At 37.9% G+C, this 15,109-nt stretch overlaps 1 protein-coding gene across 2 annotated transcripts in view; it reads left to right on the top strand.

Annotated features, from left to right (window-relative positions):
• SLIT3 (slit guidance ligand 3) overlaps positions 1–15,109 on the top strand; it is a 534,750-nt gene that overhangs the window by 387,794 nt on the left and 131,847 nt on the right. For both annotated transcript variants that reach the window (XM_088133617.1, XM_088133616.1), the window contains 3 exons: positions 9,445–9,588; positions 10,797–10,940; positions 14,807–14,970. In XM_088133617.1, coding sequence (XP_087989743.1) covers positions 9,445–9,588; positions 10,797–10,940; positions 14,807–14,970 — 452 coding nt within the window. The remainder of the gene's footprint in view (positions 1–9,444; positions 9,589–10,796; positions 10,941–14,806; positions 14,971–15,109) is intronic.

Below are 15,109 nucleotides of genomic sequence, written 5' to 3'. Positions count from 1 at the left end.
GAAACTGCAGTAGGGTGCATAAATCAAGCAAATGAAAGTGATAAACTGAAGTGAGGGATTGCAGGAATTTGGGAGATTTATATTAGAATGGTAGTGATATATCAAAAAGTAGGACTGAAACAAATGCTATACATGTGTGTAGAAAAAAAAAGATGAAAAGGAAATGTTAAATGCTGTTAAGAATGTTAAAAAAAATTATAAGACCACAGATTTAGATGGCATAACTGGACAAATATAAAATACAGTTCTGGTTTGCTTTTGGATTGGAGCTATGCAACCTGTTTGATGTATATGCAAAAACTGCATCTGTTCCTGATGATTATTAACAAAAAAAAAAAAGTTCCCCTGTACAAAAGGAATAGTAGCAAGTGTGAACACAAAAATTACAGGGGCCTTTATTTGTTTAGTGTGCCTACAAAAGTGTTTGGAGATTTCTGATGAAAAGGATATGAGCATGAGAATAATTTGGGAAGTACATTGTGGCTTTATTTTGAGCAGAGGGTACATAGATCAGATTTTGCTCTTTAACAGGTCACTAAGAAATATATGAGTATAAGAAAGAAGGTTCATTATACATTGTTGATTCAGTGAAAGCATCAGATAAAATGGGCAGGCTTGAATTATGGAATGTTTTGTGAGAGCATGGAGTTGAAGGTTGGTTGCTGAATATGATTAAATGTTGAGCAGGGAAGAGAATAAGGATGTCAGGTGTCCATTTAGTTCTTTAATGTATTTATGGATAAATGTAGAAGAAATGCTTGTGGTGACAATATAAGTGGGTTGCTTATATAAGTACATCAAGGTACATGTAATTTTGTATGCAAAGAATGCCATGTTGAAGCCTGAGAACCTAAATTATTTTCAGCAGATGTTAGATAATTATATACCACCATGAGAAGTGTAGATCTGAAAATTAATGTATCAAGTACCAAGATTGTTGTTTTCCAGAGAAAATGGAGCTAACAATTGCAATTCTTACATAAATGTCAAAAACTAGAGCAAGTTGATTAATTTTTGTGCCTTAGTAGTAGAATGTTTACTAAATATGAGAAAATGGACAAAGAAATTGTTCAGACAGGCAAAAGCTGGGGGAAAAGTAGAGGATAGTATGTGGTCAGTTGTAAGGAGTGAATGTCAAAAGAAGCAAAAATGGCTACATATAAAAACATACTGCTGCTCATACTATGGAAGTTTGAATTGGATATTGCAAGAGAAACATCAGAGTAAGTTGGATGCAATCGGAATGGGTTAAAATTAAGCAGTGTGCATGGCTGAACAAGAAGAGTGAGGGTCAAAAATGAATGGGTGCTGAATGAATCTGGATACAAGAGTGAGTGGCAGGTATGAAAGGAGTATGTTCAGGTGGTTTGTTCACAGAAAGAATGAATGAGAAGTAAATCACAAAACAAATATATGAAGGAAGAGGTGAAGAGGAAGAAAGGGGACAGCTAATAAAGTTGTGGTTGAATACAGTTAATGTGATTTTTATAAAGCGATAGGTGAGAAGTTTAAAGAACAAAGGCAATGTACAAAGCAGCATATAGAAATGACAAAAGCAAGGATCGTTTGCAAGGATAGAAAGCTATGGCAAGTATAGGGAATGGTATTAGCCAAATGTTTCCCTTTCTTTTCTTACTTATCCCTGTTGGTTTTGGTTTATTATTTATTATTCCCTCTATGCTCTTTTCATAATGTTGCTTATCCCAAAAGGGAAATCATGTATATATGCAAGTATGTGTGTATATACGAAGAATTGTTTTGACTCTCAGGGTTGGGTTTTTTTCCCCCCTGATTGTATTGTATATGTTTCTATAATTGGATGTATACTGCTATGGAATCCCTTGGAAGCAGTTTAGAATTCTCTAAAAATAAATAATATAGAAGTAAATGAAAAAAAAAAAGGTCTTACAAGTTACCAGTACAACATAGAGCCATCACAGGGCTCTCATTCTGAAATAGTCCTAACAGTGTAATACTATAATAGAAAGACTCTTTTTCACATACAAAAGTGATAATACGAGTGGTACCAAAACAGAGTATAATTGAAGTAAAAGAACAAATCAGGTTAATGTCTCCAATTCAGTAGCTAAAATTGAAGTCACCAAAGTTATCTTGTGGGCACTAACATCCCATGGACATTGTATTGTCGAAGGCTTTCACAGCCGGAATACGATGGCTGGTGTGGGTCTTCCGGGCTGTGTGGCCGTGTTCTGGAAGTTTTGTTTCCTAATGTTTCACCAGCATCTGTGACCGGCATCTTCAGAGAGCAGGAGCACAGACAGGAGCAGTTCTCTCTGTGCCCAGGATGATGTGACCCTTTTCTGGGTATTTATAGAGATCTAAAGTGTGGGGGGGGGATTGGAGGTGTGTGGTGGTGGGGCTTAGGGGGGGTGTGGGGTTTGGGTTAATGAGTGGCTGCTTGTTTTGGTGCCTGCAAAAGGTCAACGAACTCAGGTCAACCACCAGGACGTGTGAACAGTTCACACAATGAACATACTAATCACCCCCAGCAGCCACTCGTTAACAACTCAATAGAAGAAAAAACCCTGCCTAATCCCCAGGAAGATACACACATATTTTGACACCAAAACAAGCAGCCACTCCTTAACCCAAACCCCACACACCCCCACACACCCCCTACCCCCCTAACCCCCCCACCACACACCCCCAATCCCCTCCCCTTCAGATCTCTATAAATACCCACAAAAGGGTCACATCATCCTGGGCACAGAGAGAACTGCTCCTGTCTGTGCTCCTGCTCTCTGAAGATGCTGGTCACAGATGCTGGCGAAACGTTAGGAAACAAAACTTCCAGAACACGGCCACACAGCCTGGAAGACCCACACCAGCCATCCCATGGACATCTTTGATCCCATAAATGTTAAACGTTATTTTGAAGCAAGGTAAATGGAATGCTGGCATTCTGCAAAGCAAAAGCAAACCTGAAAAAAATGTATTTTATTTACAAAACAGCACATGTGTGTCACACAAGCCACATTGACATTCTTCCAAAATGAAAATGGTAAGTGGTTGCTAGGTTTGGAAATACCCCACCACCTGGGAAAAAAGACAAAGATAATCTTGGGTGGAGGGAGCATCCTAGAAGACTGATGGGGTAGCAGAGAGCAACCTTACCATTTTGTTTTTTTCAGCCTGGCCACATCTATCATGGCAGCTTTTTTTGAAATGGCAGGTCACGTCTCCAGGACAGCCACTAGCCTGAATATCCATGATTTTTCTCAAAATTTCATGCATCCACTGGGCCCAAACTGTTTGGGATTTGAACCACCTCCATACGGAAATTCAAATGTTATGTAAAATCTATTAATGCTATGCTGAACATGATCATATTTTATATAAAATGATATACTATTATATATTGATATACTATTTTAGGTATATGAAAAGTGGCTGTGCTGCACTCTCTCCTGAAGAGCCTGGTTTTAGCTATGTTAGATAAATACCACTTAATCACCAATCTTACTTTTGGACGAACATTGAAAAGAGAACGGTGAGCCTTCAATTGCATAGTGCCCTAACAGAAGCAGATTATATGGATACCTTTTCTTTAGGTTTCAGGCCTGAGCATGTGACAGACTGCATTAGTCACACTGTTGGATGATCAACAACATGAATGAGGGGAATGTGCCTCCTGTTTTCCCATTAGATTTTTCAACAGCATTCAAACTATTTATTGTGATATCTTCTTGGGATGTTGGCAAAGGTTTCTGCTTCTTCCTAAGTATACAGTTTCAATCAGTGGTAGTAGGGATCACACATTGACTACTCCAGTGTGGGGTGCTGCAGGTTCCTTTTCTTTCCTCTCTGCTGTTTAAGATGTACATGAAGCCATTGGGTAAGGTCATCCACTAGTTTGAGATAATGCCATTACCCTAATGATTCTCAGATCAACATTGCTACCCTAGGCCAGGAAAGTGTTACAAGGGAAGTTCTGACCCGATATCTGTACTGATCTGGTTGGAGTGTAGCAGGTTGAAGTTGAATCCCAACAAGACTGAGATTATGTTTGTCCAGAAGTCATCTGGCACTCTAACTATTCCAGTGATAACTCAGATGGGATAGCATTCCCCCAAAGGAGCAGGCCTGTGACTTGGGGGTTCTCCTAGACTTGCAGCTACCATATGAAGGTCTTGGCTAGAGAAACCTTTGTCCAGCTTTGGTTGGTGAATCCATTCTGGTGCTCCCTGGAGAAAGAGCCCCTGGCCAGAGTTACTCATGCTTTTGTCACCTTCCAGCAAGGTTGTGGCAATACACTTTACATGGTGCAGCCTCTGAAGACTACTTGGAAGCTGTCGTTGGTCTAAAATTTGCAAGTCACATATTGGTGGGTAAGAGCTGCTACTCATGTAACAGTTGTGTTGTTGCATGCTGCATTGAATGCCAATAGATTTCAGTGGGCTGGTGTTGATTTACAAGACCCTACATGGATTTTGGACAGATAGCTGCAGGTCTGTCTACTTCCAAGGAATACTACCCACCCTATATGCTCCTTTTGAGTAGGCATGCTATGTGTTCCTCCCCTGCTAGTGTCTGAGGGGAGAGTAAGAAATGAGTGTTTTTCTGTGGTAGCATCCATCTTCTGAAACAGCCTCTCACTGATATATGGATGATGCTTTGACTCCTAACCTCCAGGAATATTTTGAAAACATAATTTTTCAGAATGGCATTGGTGAGTTAACATTTGCTCATTGGATACCTATTTATATTCATTTTAATTGTATTACTGATATATGACTTTATATGTGATTAGTTAATTGATCATGCAGTTTATTGAGTTATTTTAATGTGTTCTGATTTTAAAGACTGCCATGAACCCTTGGGAAATAAAACAGTATAAAACTATAGTAAATAAGTAAATATTCTGTGGACAAAGAGTGGGGAACTGGACCTAGTCCAGAGACCAATTCCATTCCTTGTTTGCCTGGATGGACTAGATGATAATAGGAGGCAATGCTTAAGGAAGGGAAGGACTGACATCATCTATAGAAGCACAGATGCAGGATAAGGCAGGGAGCTATCAATCTACATCTCACCATACTGCGCAGACAGTTCCTGGATGGGTCCATCCATTGTGTGCCTTTCTCTGCAGGAGAAGGCATGTGCCCAAGAGAACACTTCCATTCAAGTGTTGGCTGCTCTCCTTATACCATATGGATGAAGGCTGCTTATGCAAGATGAAACCAGCACTTCCAACTTTGTCCAGAATGGCATTAAGAGAGACAATAATCAGGGCAGGTAGTTCAGGAAGAACACATACAAGGTTGACTGTCCTCAATCTTATTCACCTCATATCTTTCCATTTTAAGGAAGACAGTGCTATGCTTGAGGCATTCCCAACTCAGCCAACCAGCTCTTGTTACAGCTGGCAAAGAGAAAGACTAAAGCTGCAGTTTTCTGGAGAGGGAAGTACCATATTAAGTGTGCCATCATGGACTTCTCTGTTCTATGCAGTTTTGAGTGCTGATGTTCCTGAGCCAAAATTAGTCTTTTTTTTTTTTTTACTATGGCAACATATGAACTTACCAGTGTTTGTGAAAATTAAATACAGCACCTTAAAATATATGTGCTTCAAAAGTATATATTGCCAGGTAGCATTCATTTAGAGCCTTTGTCTGTTCTGTCAATAAATTGTGTGTTTAAGCAGCACCAAAGGATTCATTGACACAATTGATTTCAGGGTCAACTGTGTCTCCTTTTAAGAAGTCCCTCGGTACAAATTTACATGATAGCTCATCATGAATACTGAAAAGCCATTAGATGCTTGCCTGTAATGAATGTGAATTGCACATATTTAGGAAGAAAAGAATATCTCAGTGCTAAACTCCCATGGTGCTTGCTAGCATATGAGAAATATTTCATGAATTTAGGGGCAAAAATCTTCCATGTCAAAAAACATTGGCAGAACTCACAATTAGGACCAATTAAAAGTTTGCATGTTGTCACATACTGAAACTGGTATATTGATGCAAAACTATTTGTGGCTGTTTGGAGGAAATTTTTCTCCTTAAGTTATCAACATCAAAGCCACTCAACAGAAGGCTGTCAGTATTATGCATCTCAACCTGTTGTAGCCATTAAATACATTAATCTGTTTTTGTGTTACTGCTAGATTCAATCTGCTATTAGCTTTTGACATTCCAGTTCATCTAAAGCTAGTTTGAGTTCAGTATGGTATGGCAGCAATTACGTTTATATGATTGATTTGGAACTTTTTACATAAGTACTACTGGATGAGAAATATAATACATAAGTGTTCTTCTCTTTGCATAAGCTCTTGGCTAAAACATTGCACGTGCCCTTCTCAGGACCTGATAAGTACACAGAATGACATTCACACAAGAGAGTGAATTGGCAGACAAGAGACTGAATGCTTCCAAGGAAAGCTTCACAAAAATACATTATTCTGCTAATGATACATTGCTTTCAGTCCAGTTGGTATAAAGTGTTTTTTTTTCTTTTTCTTGGGGTTTTTTTTTTTTGGTGGGGGGGATTTGTTTTTTTGTTTGTTTGTTTGCTTGTTTGTTTTTACAGGCAAACAAATTTTGTAGGCTTGTTTAGAAAATAGCCTTGTAGTATATATGGGCAAAGGTGCATGAATTTGAAGTAATTTTGAAGTTCACCAGTCTATGGATTTCCCAGGGTATACTTAAGCCGCCCAGAGTCCCCCATTGTGGGGAGATGGGCAGGGACAAGTCCACTAAATCAATCAATCAATCAATCAATCAATCAATCTGAAAGGAAGTTTTTTTTGTTTTTTCCTCAGAATACAGTAATAGAAGCCAATTAGGATTTTTTTGTGGTTTTTTTTTTTTCCTTTGGCTACTTTTTTGCTATGGGTGTAGTAACTGGTTGTTTTAAATTAAGAATCTTCTTCCTTTAAAGTAAATATGACAATTCATACTGTATATTTGCACACATCTTGTTCTTGGAAAGTGATTCAGAGAACCCGCCTATGTCTTCAAAAGGCTAAGATAGGAATAGCCTTTGGGGACGCTCATTATTAGACAAAAAGGCAGAATAATTACCAAAGCAACTCTTATAATCTTAGGATTCAGAGAGATGCTTAACTTTATTTTTCATCAGACCACAGTTCAGCACCAAATGAAAATCTTCTGTTGTGAAATTCTTCCTGAGCTGTTCCTGACACTAAACATAAAGGGAAAATCTTATATTATGGTTACCAATGAAATGTGTGAAGTCACTTTAAAAGAGCTCATATGATTGTGGTTGGTTTTGTGCTTTATTGTTGCCGCTGCTTTACTCTGTTATTGACTCAGACGGCAAGAAAGGTGACGGGTCACAAGCTGTACAGTCAAGCTGCCTCTGCTGCTCAGGAAACACAGAACAGGCTACCAGTTATTCATACAAGCCTAACCTAGTCTTCCAAATTAATTTTGCCCAGTGATGACCATTGCTGTGTATAGATTTTATATGGCATGTAAACCAGAGCTATCCTGCTGCCAAATGGTTCTTTCTTCAGCTTGCAGTCTCATACTTTAAATGTCACGAGTCTTCTCTCACATAGTTGCCAGGAAGCTTTCTTAGTACAGTTTTCTTTCTGAAATATTCCCATCCTTTCTTTTCTGTCTCTTAAGGTTTAGGTTATGTGGCAAGATCTGTTTTAGCATAGCATTTTTTTTTAAAGCTGCACTGGGGTGGCAGAAATATTTTAAAGTTGATGATGATTTTATTATGTTATAGACAAGACCAGGCTTTAGTGAAAATGACACAAAGCCAGAACTGTGAGGGAGACACCAGTTGGTTTCTATAGGCTAAAACCACTCTCCTTGATACATGGTTTTATGGCATTTTTATTAACGTATTTTTATTGTTGCATAAGTTCTAGTATATGTTGGTTTATCTCAGTCTGTGAAACAATAAAAAATAATCTTTTAAAGTGTTGCTATCAAAATGTATTTACTTTATCAAATTTCTGGGCTGGCAAATCTTCAAGACTTGTGTTGGCTCACAACAGGCTAAAATATAGTAAAAATGTCTAGAATATAATAAAACATTTAAAACACAATTGTGTTTTACATATAAATAATAATAGAATTTATTTTTGTTAATAAAGGAGGAGGAGGAGGAGGAGGAGGAGGAGGAGGAGGAGGAGGAGGTTGTTGATGCAGCTAATCCATCTTTAAACGGTGGAAGTCTCTCCCTTAATCATGATAATATAATGTCCTCTTTAGTAGGATTGCTTCACAAATAAAGTAACACAAGCTCATTTCTTTGAATGTGGAATGACTAGGAGCCTGCTATTGGAATAGAATGTAGTGGGTATGCAAAAACAAAGCAAATACAACACGAGGATCCTAAGCATAATTTACTGAATAGCAGATAAAATTGGGGTTAAATGTTAATGGATTTTATGGGTTTCCTATCTGCAATCAAATTTCAGGTATCCTACTGCAACTATATGGCATTTTAAAATAAAAGCAGATGTCCTAATTTTTTTTAAATGAGAACAGGTTGGATGCTCTGCTGGCACAGGGATGCCTCGTACTGCAGTTGTCCTGAAGCTGATATGCCAGAAATCATAGGCAGAATGGACAGCAATGTGGTTATTTTCAAAAAATGAAATGTTCAGAAGCGTGGCAGGAATTCAGCATGAATGACAATTTTGAAGCAGAAAAGGCTATTGCCATGCCAAAATAAAAATAAAAAACCCTTTTTGGTGGGGTGTTTTTTTTTTTTTTTTTTGGTCTACCAATTCTTATTTAATTTAATGAGTGAAAATGTACTTTGGAATTTCTTTCAAAGAAGAAAATTTCAAAGAAATTCTCATAGTATGGCATTTTTGTGTGTAGGCAAATAGAATGTGTGGAAGTATTATGTGATTTTTTTAATGACTTTTACTTCCACAGTATCAGTAATAACAATTTAACTCACTGCTTCCAAATTTCTGTCTAAACAATTCAAATGCCTCATCTTATTCCTGTACAATCTTTTCTTCAACAAATTATAGCACTGCTTTGTTTTCTACCCTTCACTTAAATCCCAAAGAAGATGTTATAAGGAAACCCCACCCATGGGGCTTTTCAGATTAAGAGGTGTGGGCAGACATGCAGGCTGCAGAGTGATGGAAAGTTGTGTAACTAACACTAGCAGCAATATGGTAGCACCTCCTGCCACTTCCGTCAATAAAAGAGGCTCAAAAATACCACCAAGAGAAATTGAAAAGAAATTCTCAAAGAAAAAAGAAATTCCCTGAGAAAACAAAAATAGATCACAAAAACCTCTTTCCTGGGGGAAGGAGAGTGAAATATTGCAATTCAGATTTCAGAATAGTCCTGGAAATTAAATTGGTTCCACTCTTTTAGCTTCGTTTCAGCTATTGTTCACCCCTTTGTTGCCAGTGCAAACATCTTACAGAAAACATATGTTAAATAATGCTGCCTGTGAATCTGTTTCCTCTTTCAGCAATTTAAGTAATAACAAGATCAAAGAGATCCGTGAAGGCACTTTTGATGGGGCAGCGGGAGTGCAGGAACTGATGTTGACAGGGAATCAGCTGGAATCTGTGCATGGACGAATGTTTAGAGGTCTCACAGGGCTCAAGACACTGTATGTATAAAGCCTGTTTACTTCTTTAGATGTGGGGGAGAGAGAAGAGAAGGAACACTGCCTGTTGTGGGTGTTTAATAACAGATGCAGTGACATGGAAATAATTGGGGATGAAGAAGGAAGTTTTACATATCATCTACTTCTCCAGATTATTTGAATGGATTATTAAAAGATCCTCTGTAATTATTTCCTGAGCTGAATTTCTGACAATCTTGAATATCACCTATCAGCACAAATGAAACTATCTCTGTTTGTGTTCAGAGTGCCCTTTTCTTCAGAAGTAAGAATTTTTTTTTTCATCCTGGATCAAGTGTTCAGTACATTAAATAGAAAATAGCTTTGATTGATTGATTGAGGCTGCCCAACTCAGACAATGTGATTTTTGGTGACAAAGAAAGAAAGAAAAAAAAAAGTAAAAACCAACAAATACAAAAAATAAAGCACATCTTTAACATGAAGGTATATATTAAGAATAGTTCATATTCACATATGAATTGAACTAGGTGGGAGTACCTAGCTAAACTTTCTGATCTTGGAAAGCAAAGCAGTCAGATCTGGTTAGTACTTGGATCAGAGATCACCAGAAATCACAGGGCTGTAGGCTAGACTGGGAAGTCATTCCTGAAGGCATCAGTGGAAGACCACTTCCATATTGCTGCTAAGAAAATTACATGAATGAATTTTTCTTTTCTTTTTCTTTTTTACATATGAGCTGGGTCATATGTAGACATAATTTATGGTGTTTTAAATCTGTTGATGAATTGTTTCTAGCAGCTAGGATATCTGTTGCATGGAAATCATATCTCCACAGCATTGGAAGGAAAGATGAGAGCAGTCAGTTGCGTGGAAGTCAGGGTAGATACCAAAGAGTGCACATGAAAGCTTTTCTTCTGCAGACCAACCTCATTTAAGCAATGTGGGTTGGGGTGAGGGAACTTAAAGGAAGCATTCATGTGTTGTTTACTCATAACTTAATAATTCCTGAAATGGCTAAAGTCACCTTATATTTGAGTGAAAAATAGAAGCTCGTATTTCCAAGCCAACCTATTTTACATTTCAAGGACATCTGGATACACTGGCCAACTCTTAAGTAGCACGTGCTTCTTTTGATTGCCTTGTTCCATATATTACTTCCCTTTTTGTGTTTTTCCTTGCCCCCTCTCCTACTTCAATTAAGTAACTCTAATTTTAGGTTTGAATCCTTTCAGGATGCTCAGAAGCAACATGATCAGTTGTGTAAACAATGACACATTCATGGGACTGAGCTCAGTAAGATTACTCTCTCTGTATGACAATCGCATTACTACAATAACCCCAGGAGCCTTCAATACACTTGTTTCTTTATCTACAATGTAAGTAATCTTTTATCACTTAAAATATTGCATTTACTTTACTGTCACTGCTTTAATTAAATTATGTGACCCCCCCCCCAAAAAAACCCCACATTGGAATAATAATTCAATGCTGGAGAATATCCCAGAGCTTCATGCATGTTGCCTTAATAATTTTCACAATAAAAGGAGATTTTAAAGGGAGATTAGTATTCTTGTTCTCATGTTGCAGCTATCAGGCCTAATAGTGAGAAGCAGAAGTTTTTAAAGCAATATTTTTCAAACTTGCAACTTCAAGATGTGTGGGCTTGAACTCCCAGTATTTCCTAGCCAGCATGAATCTGGGAGTTGAAGTCCACATATCTTAAAGTTGCCAAGTTTGAAAAACACTATTTTAAAGGGTATCATAGCAGAGGCAATGTCCAAACTGGATGAGAGGGTAAGGACTTCCTAATTCAGGTATTATTATCTACTACACCTGTTGGTGCATAGTCTCTTGGAATTAAGCTTAAAGGTCCTGGTTTATGAAAGGATGAACAAATGCCCACATTTGTGCTTGGGAAGGGTTCCCCCCCCCCCAAGATGGCCAAAAGTATATGGTCATCACCATGTTCAACATTCCCCTTTCCCCTTAACAGATATAATAGGAATTACTGTTACAATCCAGCAGGTGCTTATGCTAGTGGCAAAAGCCTACTATAAGAGCTTTGCACTTGGTCTTTGGTGTAGCTGAAGAAGATTCACTGAGGCCTGATCTATGATGATTGAGCAAAGTTGTTTTATGGGCCAAAGCAGTTTTCCTGGCTCATAGCAATAGTATAACTGTTCCATTACAAGCATCATTTGAATTTTAATTTCATGACTCAGATCCTTCAGGCCTTTCACTAATCTCTCTACCACAGATCGAACAGCTTTTGTTCTGGTTTACTTTTTCTGTGTGTATTAAGAGTTTTTGAAGTGTTCCCTTTGTATGCCTTATCATTCTTTACTTTAATTGCCACTTAAAAATGCTCACATTTCTTTCCAATTTTTAACTTGGCAGAACATGTATTTATTTTCCCTGCTTCCCTGGACTTTTAAAGTTACTCCTTTCACTAGGGTTTTAGACAGACTTTGTGTGCTATGCCATAATCATTAACAACAGTTAAGTGATTACAATCCTAACAATAACATTTGCAGAAGGAAGAGTAGACATCTTTAACCCCTTTTCTTGGTTTGGTTAGAATAAAGTAGAGCGGATAGTGATGGCTCAGTTTTGAGATGTTCATGGCATTTTTTTCATGCCAAACCATATGCAAATCTATTTCTGTGTGCTTTATACTGCACATAAAAGGAGTACAAAGTCACTGAAAATTGTAGTGTGAATATTGTTTCACTTCTGAATCATATTAGGTTTATTTTCCCCAAATTTAATGAGCTTGGCCACAGATATGAAAGCAAGCATGCCATTTGTAGCAAAGAATTGTAGTCCAGCTGGATTGCAATATGTAACCTCTGATTTTTTTTTGCGGGGGGGAGAGGGGAAGGTTCCTGTTACCTCAAATCTAATTACAATTAATTAGCTGCTTTTCAGAAAACTCTATTTCTCTACTGTCATGTGATAATTCTGTGACTATTATTAGAGAAACATCTGATCATCCAAAGAGTATACATTTCCACAGTCACTGTTCTACATGCTTAGATATAAGATATTCTTTAATAATGCTGCATCTAATCGTTCCTTTGAGTTTTGCACAATAAAGTTTATTATTCTCTGTTCTTTTAAATCACTTTGGCTGTTAGGTATTCCAGTAGCAGGAAGATCAATAATCTTGCTCCGAAAACAGGCTTAGCTTTGCCTTAATGTCAATAAACTTCAATAACTATTTATTTATATGCAGCCCAAATTCCCAGCTCATCTTAAGCTATTATTTTAACTGAAGTTATCTATTTGAGCCTCTGGAGCTAAATTGACTAAAATATATCAAGTCGTATGCCTCATCCATTTTTAGTTCATATTTCAGAAACTGCTATATACATTTCAAAATAATCAAACCAAACTGCACATTACTTTAAACATGTTATGAGCAACTACCCCTACCTCCCTTCCCACACACACAGTTTAAACTGTTGCTCTCTGGTTTAATTCTTCCTTCCTTGATCATAATTTTGACAGTAATCTTTCCCTTTAATACAACTGAGTCTCTGAGAAAAAAGTCCCAGCATATAGTGTGTAACAGTCATCTGTTATAGGTTATCTTGGTCTTTAAAAAAAAAAAAATACAAAGATTATACAAAGGTAGTAAAGGGGGAAAAAATGCTGGTTGAGTAACCTACAATTTGTAACACTGAACCAGAGGTAAGGAGCCCATGACTCACCAGAGGTTGCTGAATTACAGTTCCCAGCATTCCTCTCCATTGAACATGTTCTTGTGACTGTTTGTAATTATAATTCAGTAATACCTGAAGGGGCACACAGTTCTCATCCCCTCCTAGACTATTGTCTGTCATAAGGACAGACTCCAGATGTTAAAAATATTATCTTTAAAATGATATGGACATAAAAATAACAGAGCACTCACATTCAGATATCAGATTAATTTGTATTCTTTGAAGCTTCTGAGACTGACAGTCATACTCCCCTCATATGATGCAGGGGCATCTGTGGGGAGGGCAGATGGTGAAAGCAGTGTCACACCAATGCAACTCAAGCTCTGCCCCCTTTATATGGGCATTGTGATGTTGCACAGATGTATGAAAGGGGTGGAGCTTACAGTAAGATGCTGCCTTAATCATTTTGACAAAAGCATTGGATCCTGCAGAGAGCTCTGATATAAGGTATTTGGACTTCTCTTTGCATAACCATTAGATCCTGGCATCTTAGGATGGGTGTTTCTTGATTTCTTCCATGCCATCATTGGCAATAAAATGTCTTTGAAAATATGCTGCATAAGCTGGTCTTGGACTCTGTTAAGGGGAGTTTCACTTGGGAAGTCTGTTCCTCCCGTAAATGTCTCTAAACTACTTCATGATACATTACTCTTCAGCTTTCGATATATGAAATGTATTACCAATTTTAGCAACAAAACCCGGTTCCAGCCAAAAAGGATCTAAAGGACACCATCCTTTCTTAATGCGATTGAAGTAATTATGTAACATACATATTAATGAATAAATAGGCAGCAACATTGCATTCCAAAAGTAACTTTGGGAGAGTTTAAATTGGGGTAATGGGGAAGTAAAAATTAAGCCACTCCTTCTCTGCTGCACTAGTCCAAAATGAACAACCTTGCTTCTTTTTTCATTCACTCCCCCCCGTCAGGCCTAGCCCAAGGATCTCCAAGAGACAATGCTAATTCAGTTCAGCTATGTTTATTAGCTACAACCTTTAGCAAGAATCTTCCCAGACTAAAACCCCAGTTCCCAAAGTCCTCCAGCCACAACAGTGTGAATTCCTCAGGGAGGTGCCAGTCTCATCCTCTTGTTCCTCCCACACAGTTCTGGCGAGCTAAGGAAATGTTTGTCTCCCTGATCTTGGCCTTCACAATTTCATTCCATCACACACACACACACACACACAGACACACACACACACACAAGCAAGAAGTCCCATTCACAGGATTACATTATTCAGCTACAGGTAAGTAATGCCATTTTTAAATATATTACAGATTGACTAAGTACCTGATAAGAAGCCTAATGACAGCAGAACTTTAGTCAGGGGCAGTCCTTTCTTTTTTATGTCTTGTTTCTGAGAAAAAGAAGAAACACTGCTGGGCATGCACCTTCCATTGTGAAATTAATTACCAGAAGTTACCTACTTGAACGTCAGTTAGCTTTTGAAAAATCCATACCTTGACTTCTTCAATACCTGAAAATACCTGCATTTTTTCTCATTTTTTATCTAGTAATTTGCTGTCTAATCCATTTAACTGTAACTGCCACTTGGCATGGTTGGGGAAATGGTTAAGGAAGAGAAGAATTGTCAGTGGAAATCCACGTTGCCAGAAACCCTTCTTCTTAAAGGAGATTCCAATTCAAGATGTGGCTACACAGGATTTCACATGCGATGGTAAGCATATTTCTAGAACACGATAATGAGATCCGTACAGGTAGTCCTCGTCTTACAACCATTCTGAACAAAGGGACTTACGACTGGTCCCCAAAGTTACAGCCATTGCAGCGACCCCTGTGGTCATGTGATCAAAATT

This window comes from Python bivittatus, unplaced genomic scaffold (assembly GCF_059951505.1).
Source record: "Python bivittatus isolate LINGU-HERP-01145 unplaced genomic scaffold, Pbiv_v1 ctg000080_np1212, whole genome shotgun sequence".
Taxonomy (NCBI): domain Eukaryota; kingdom Metazoa; phylum Chordata; class Lepidosauria; order Squamata; family Pythonidae; genus Python; species Python bivittatus.
The sequence above is the reverse complement of the archived record's forward strand: the minus strand, read 5'-3'. Positions and strand labels throughout refer to the sequence as shown.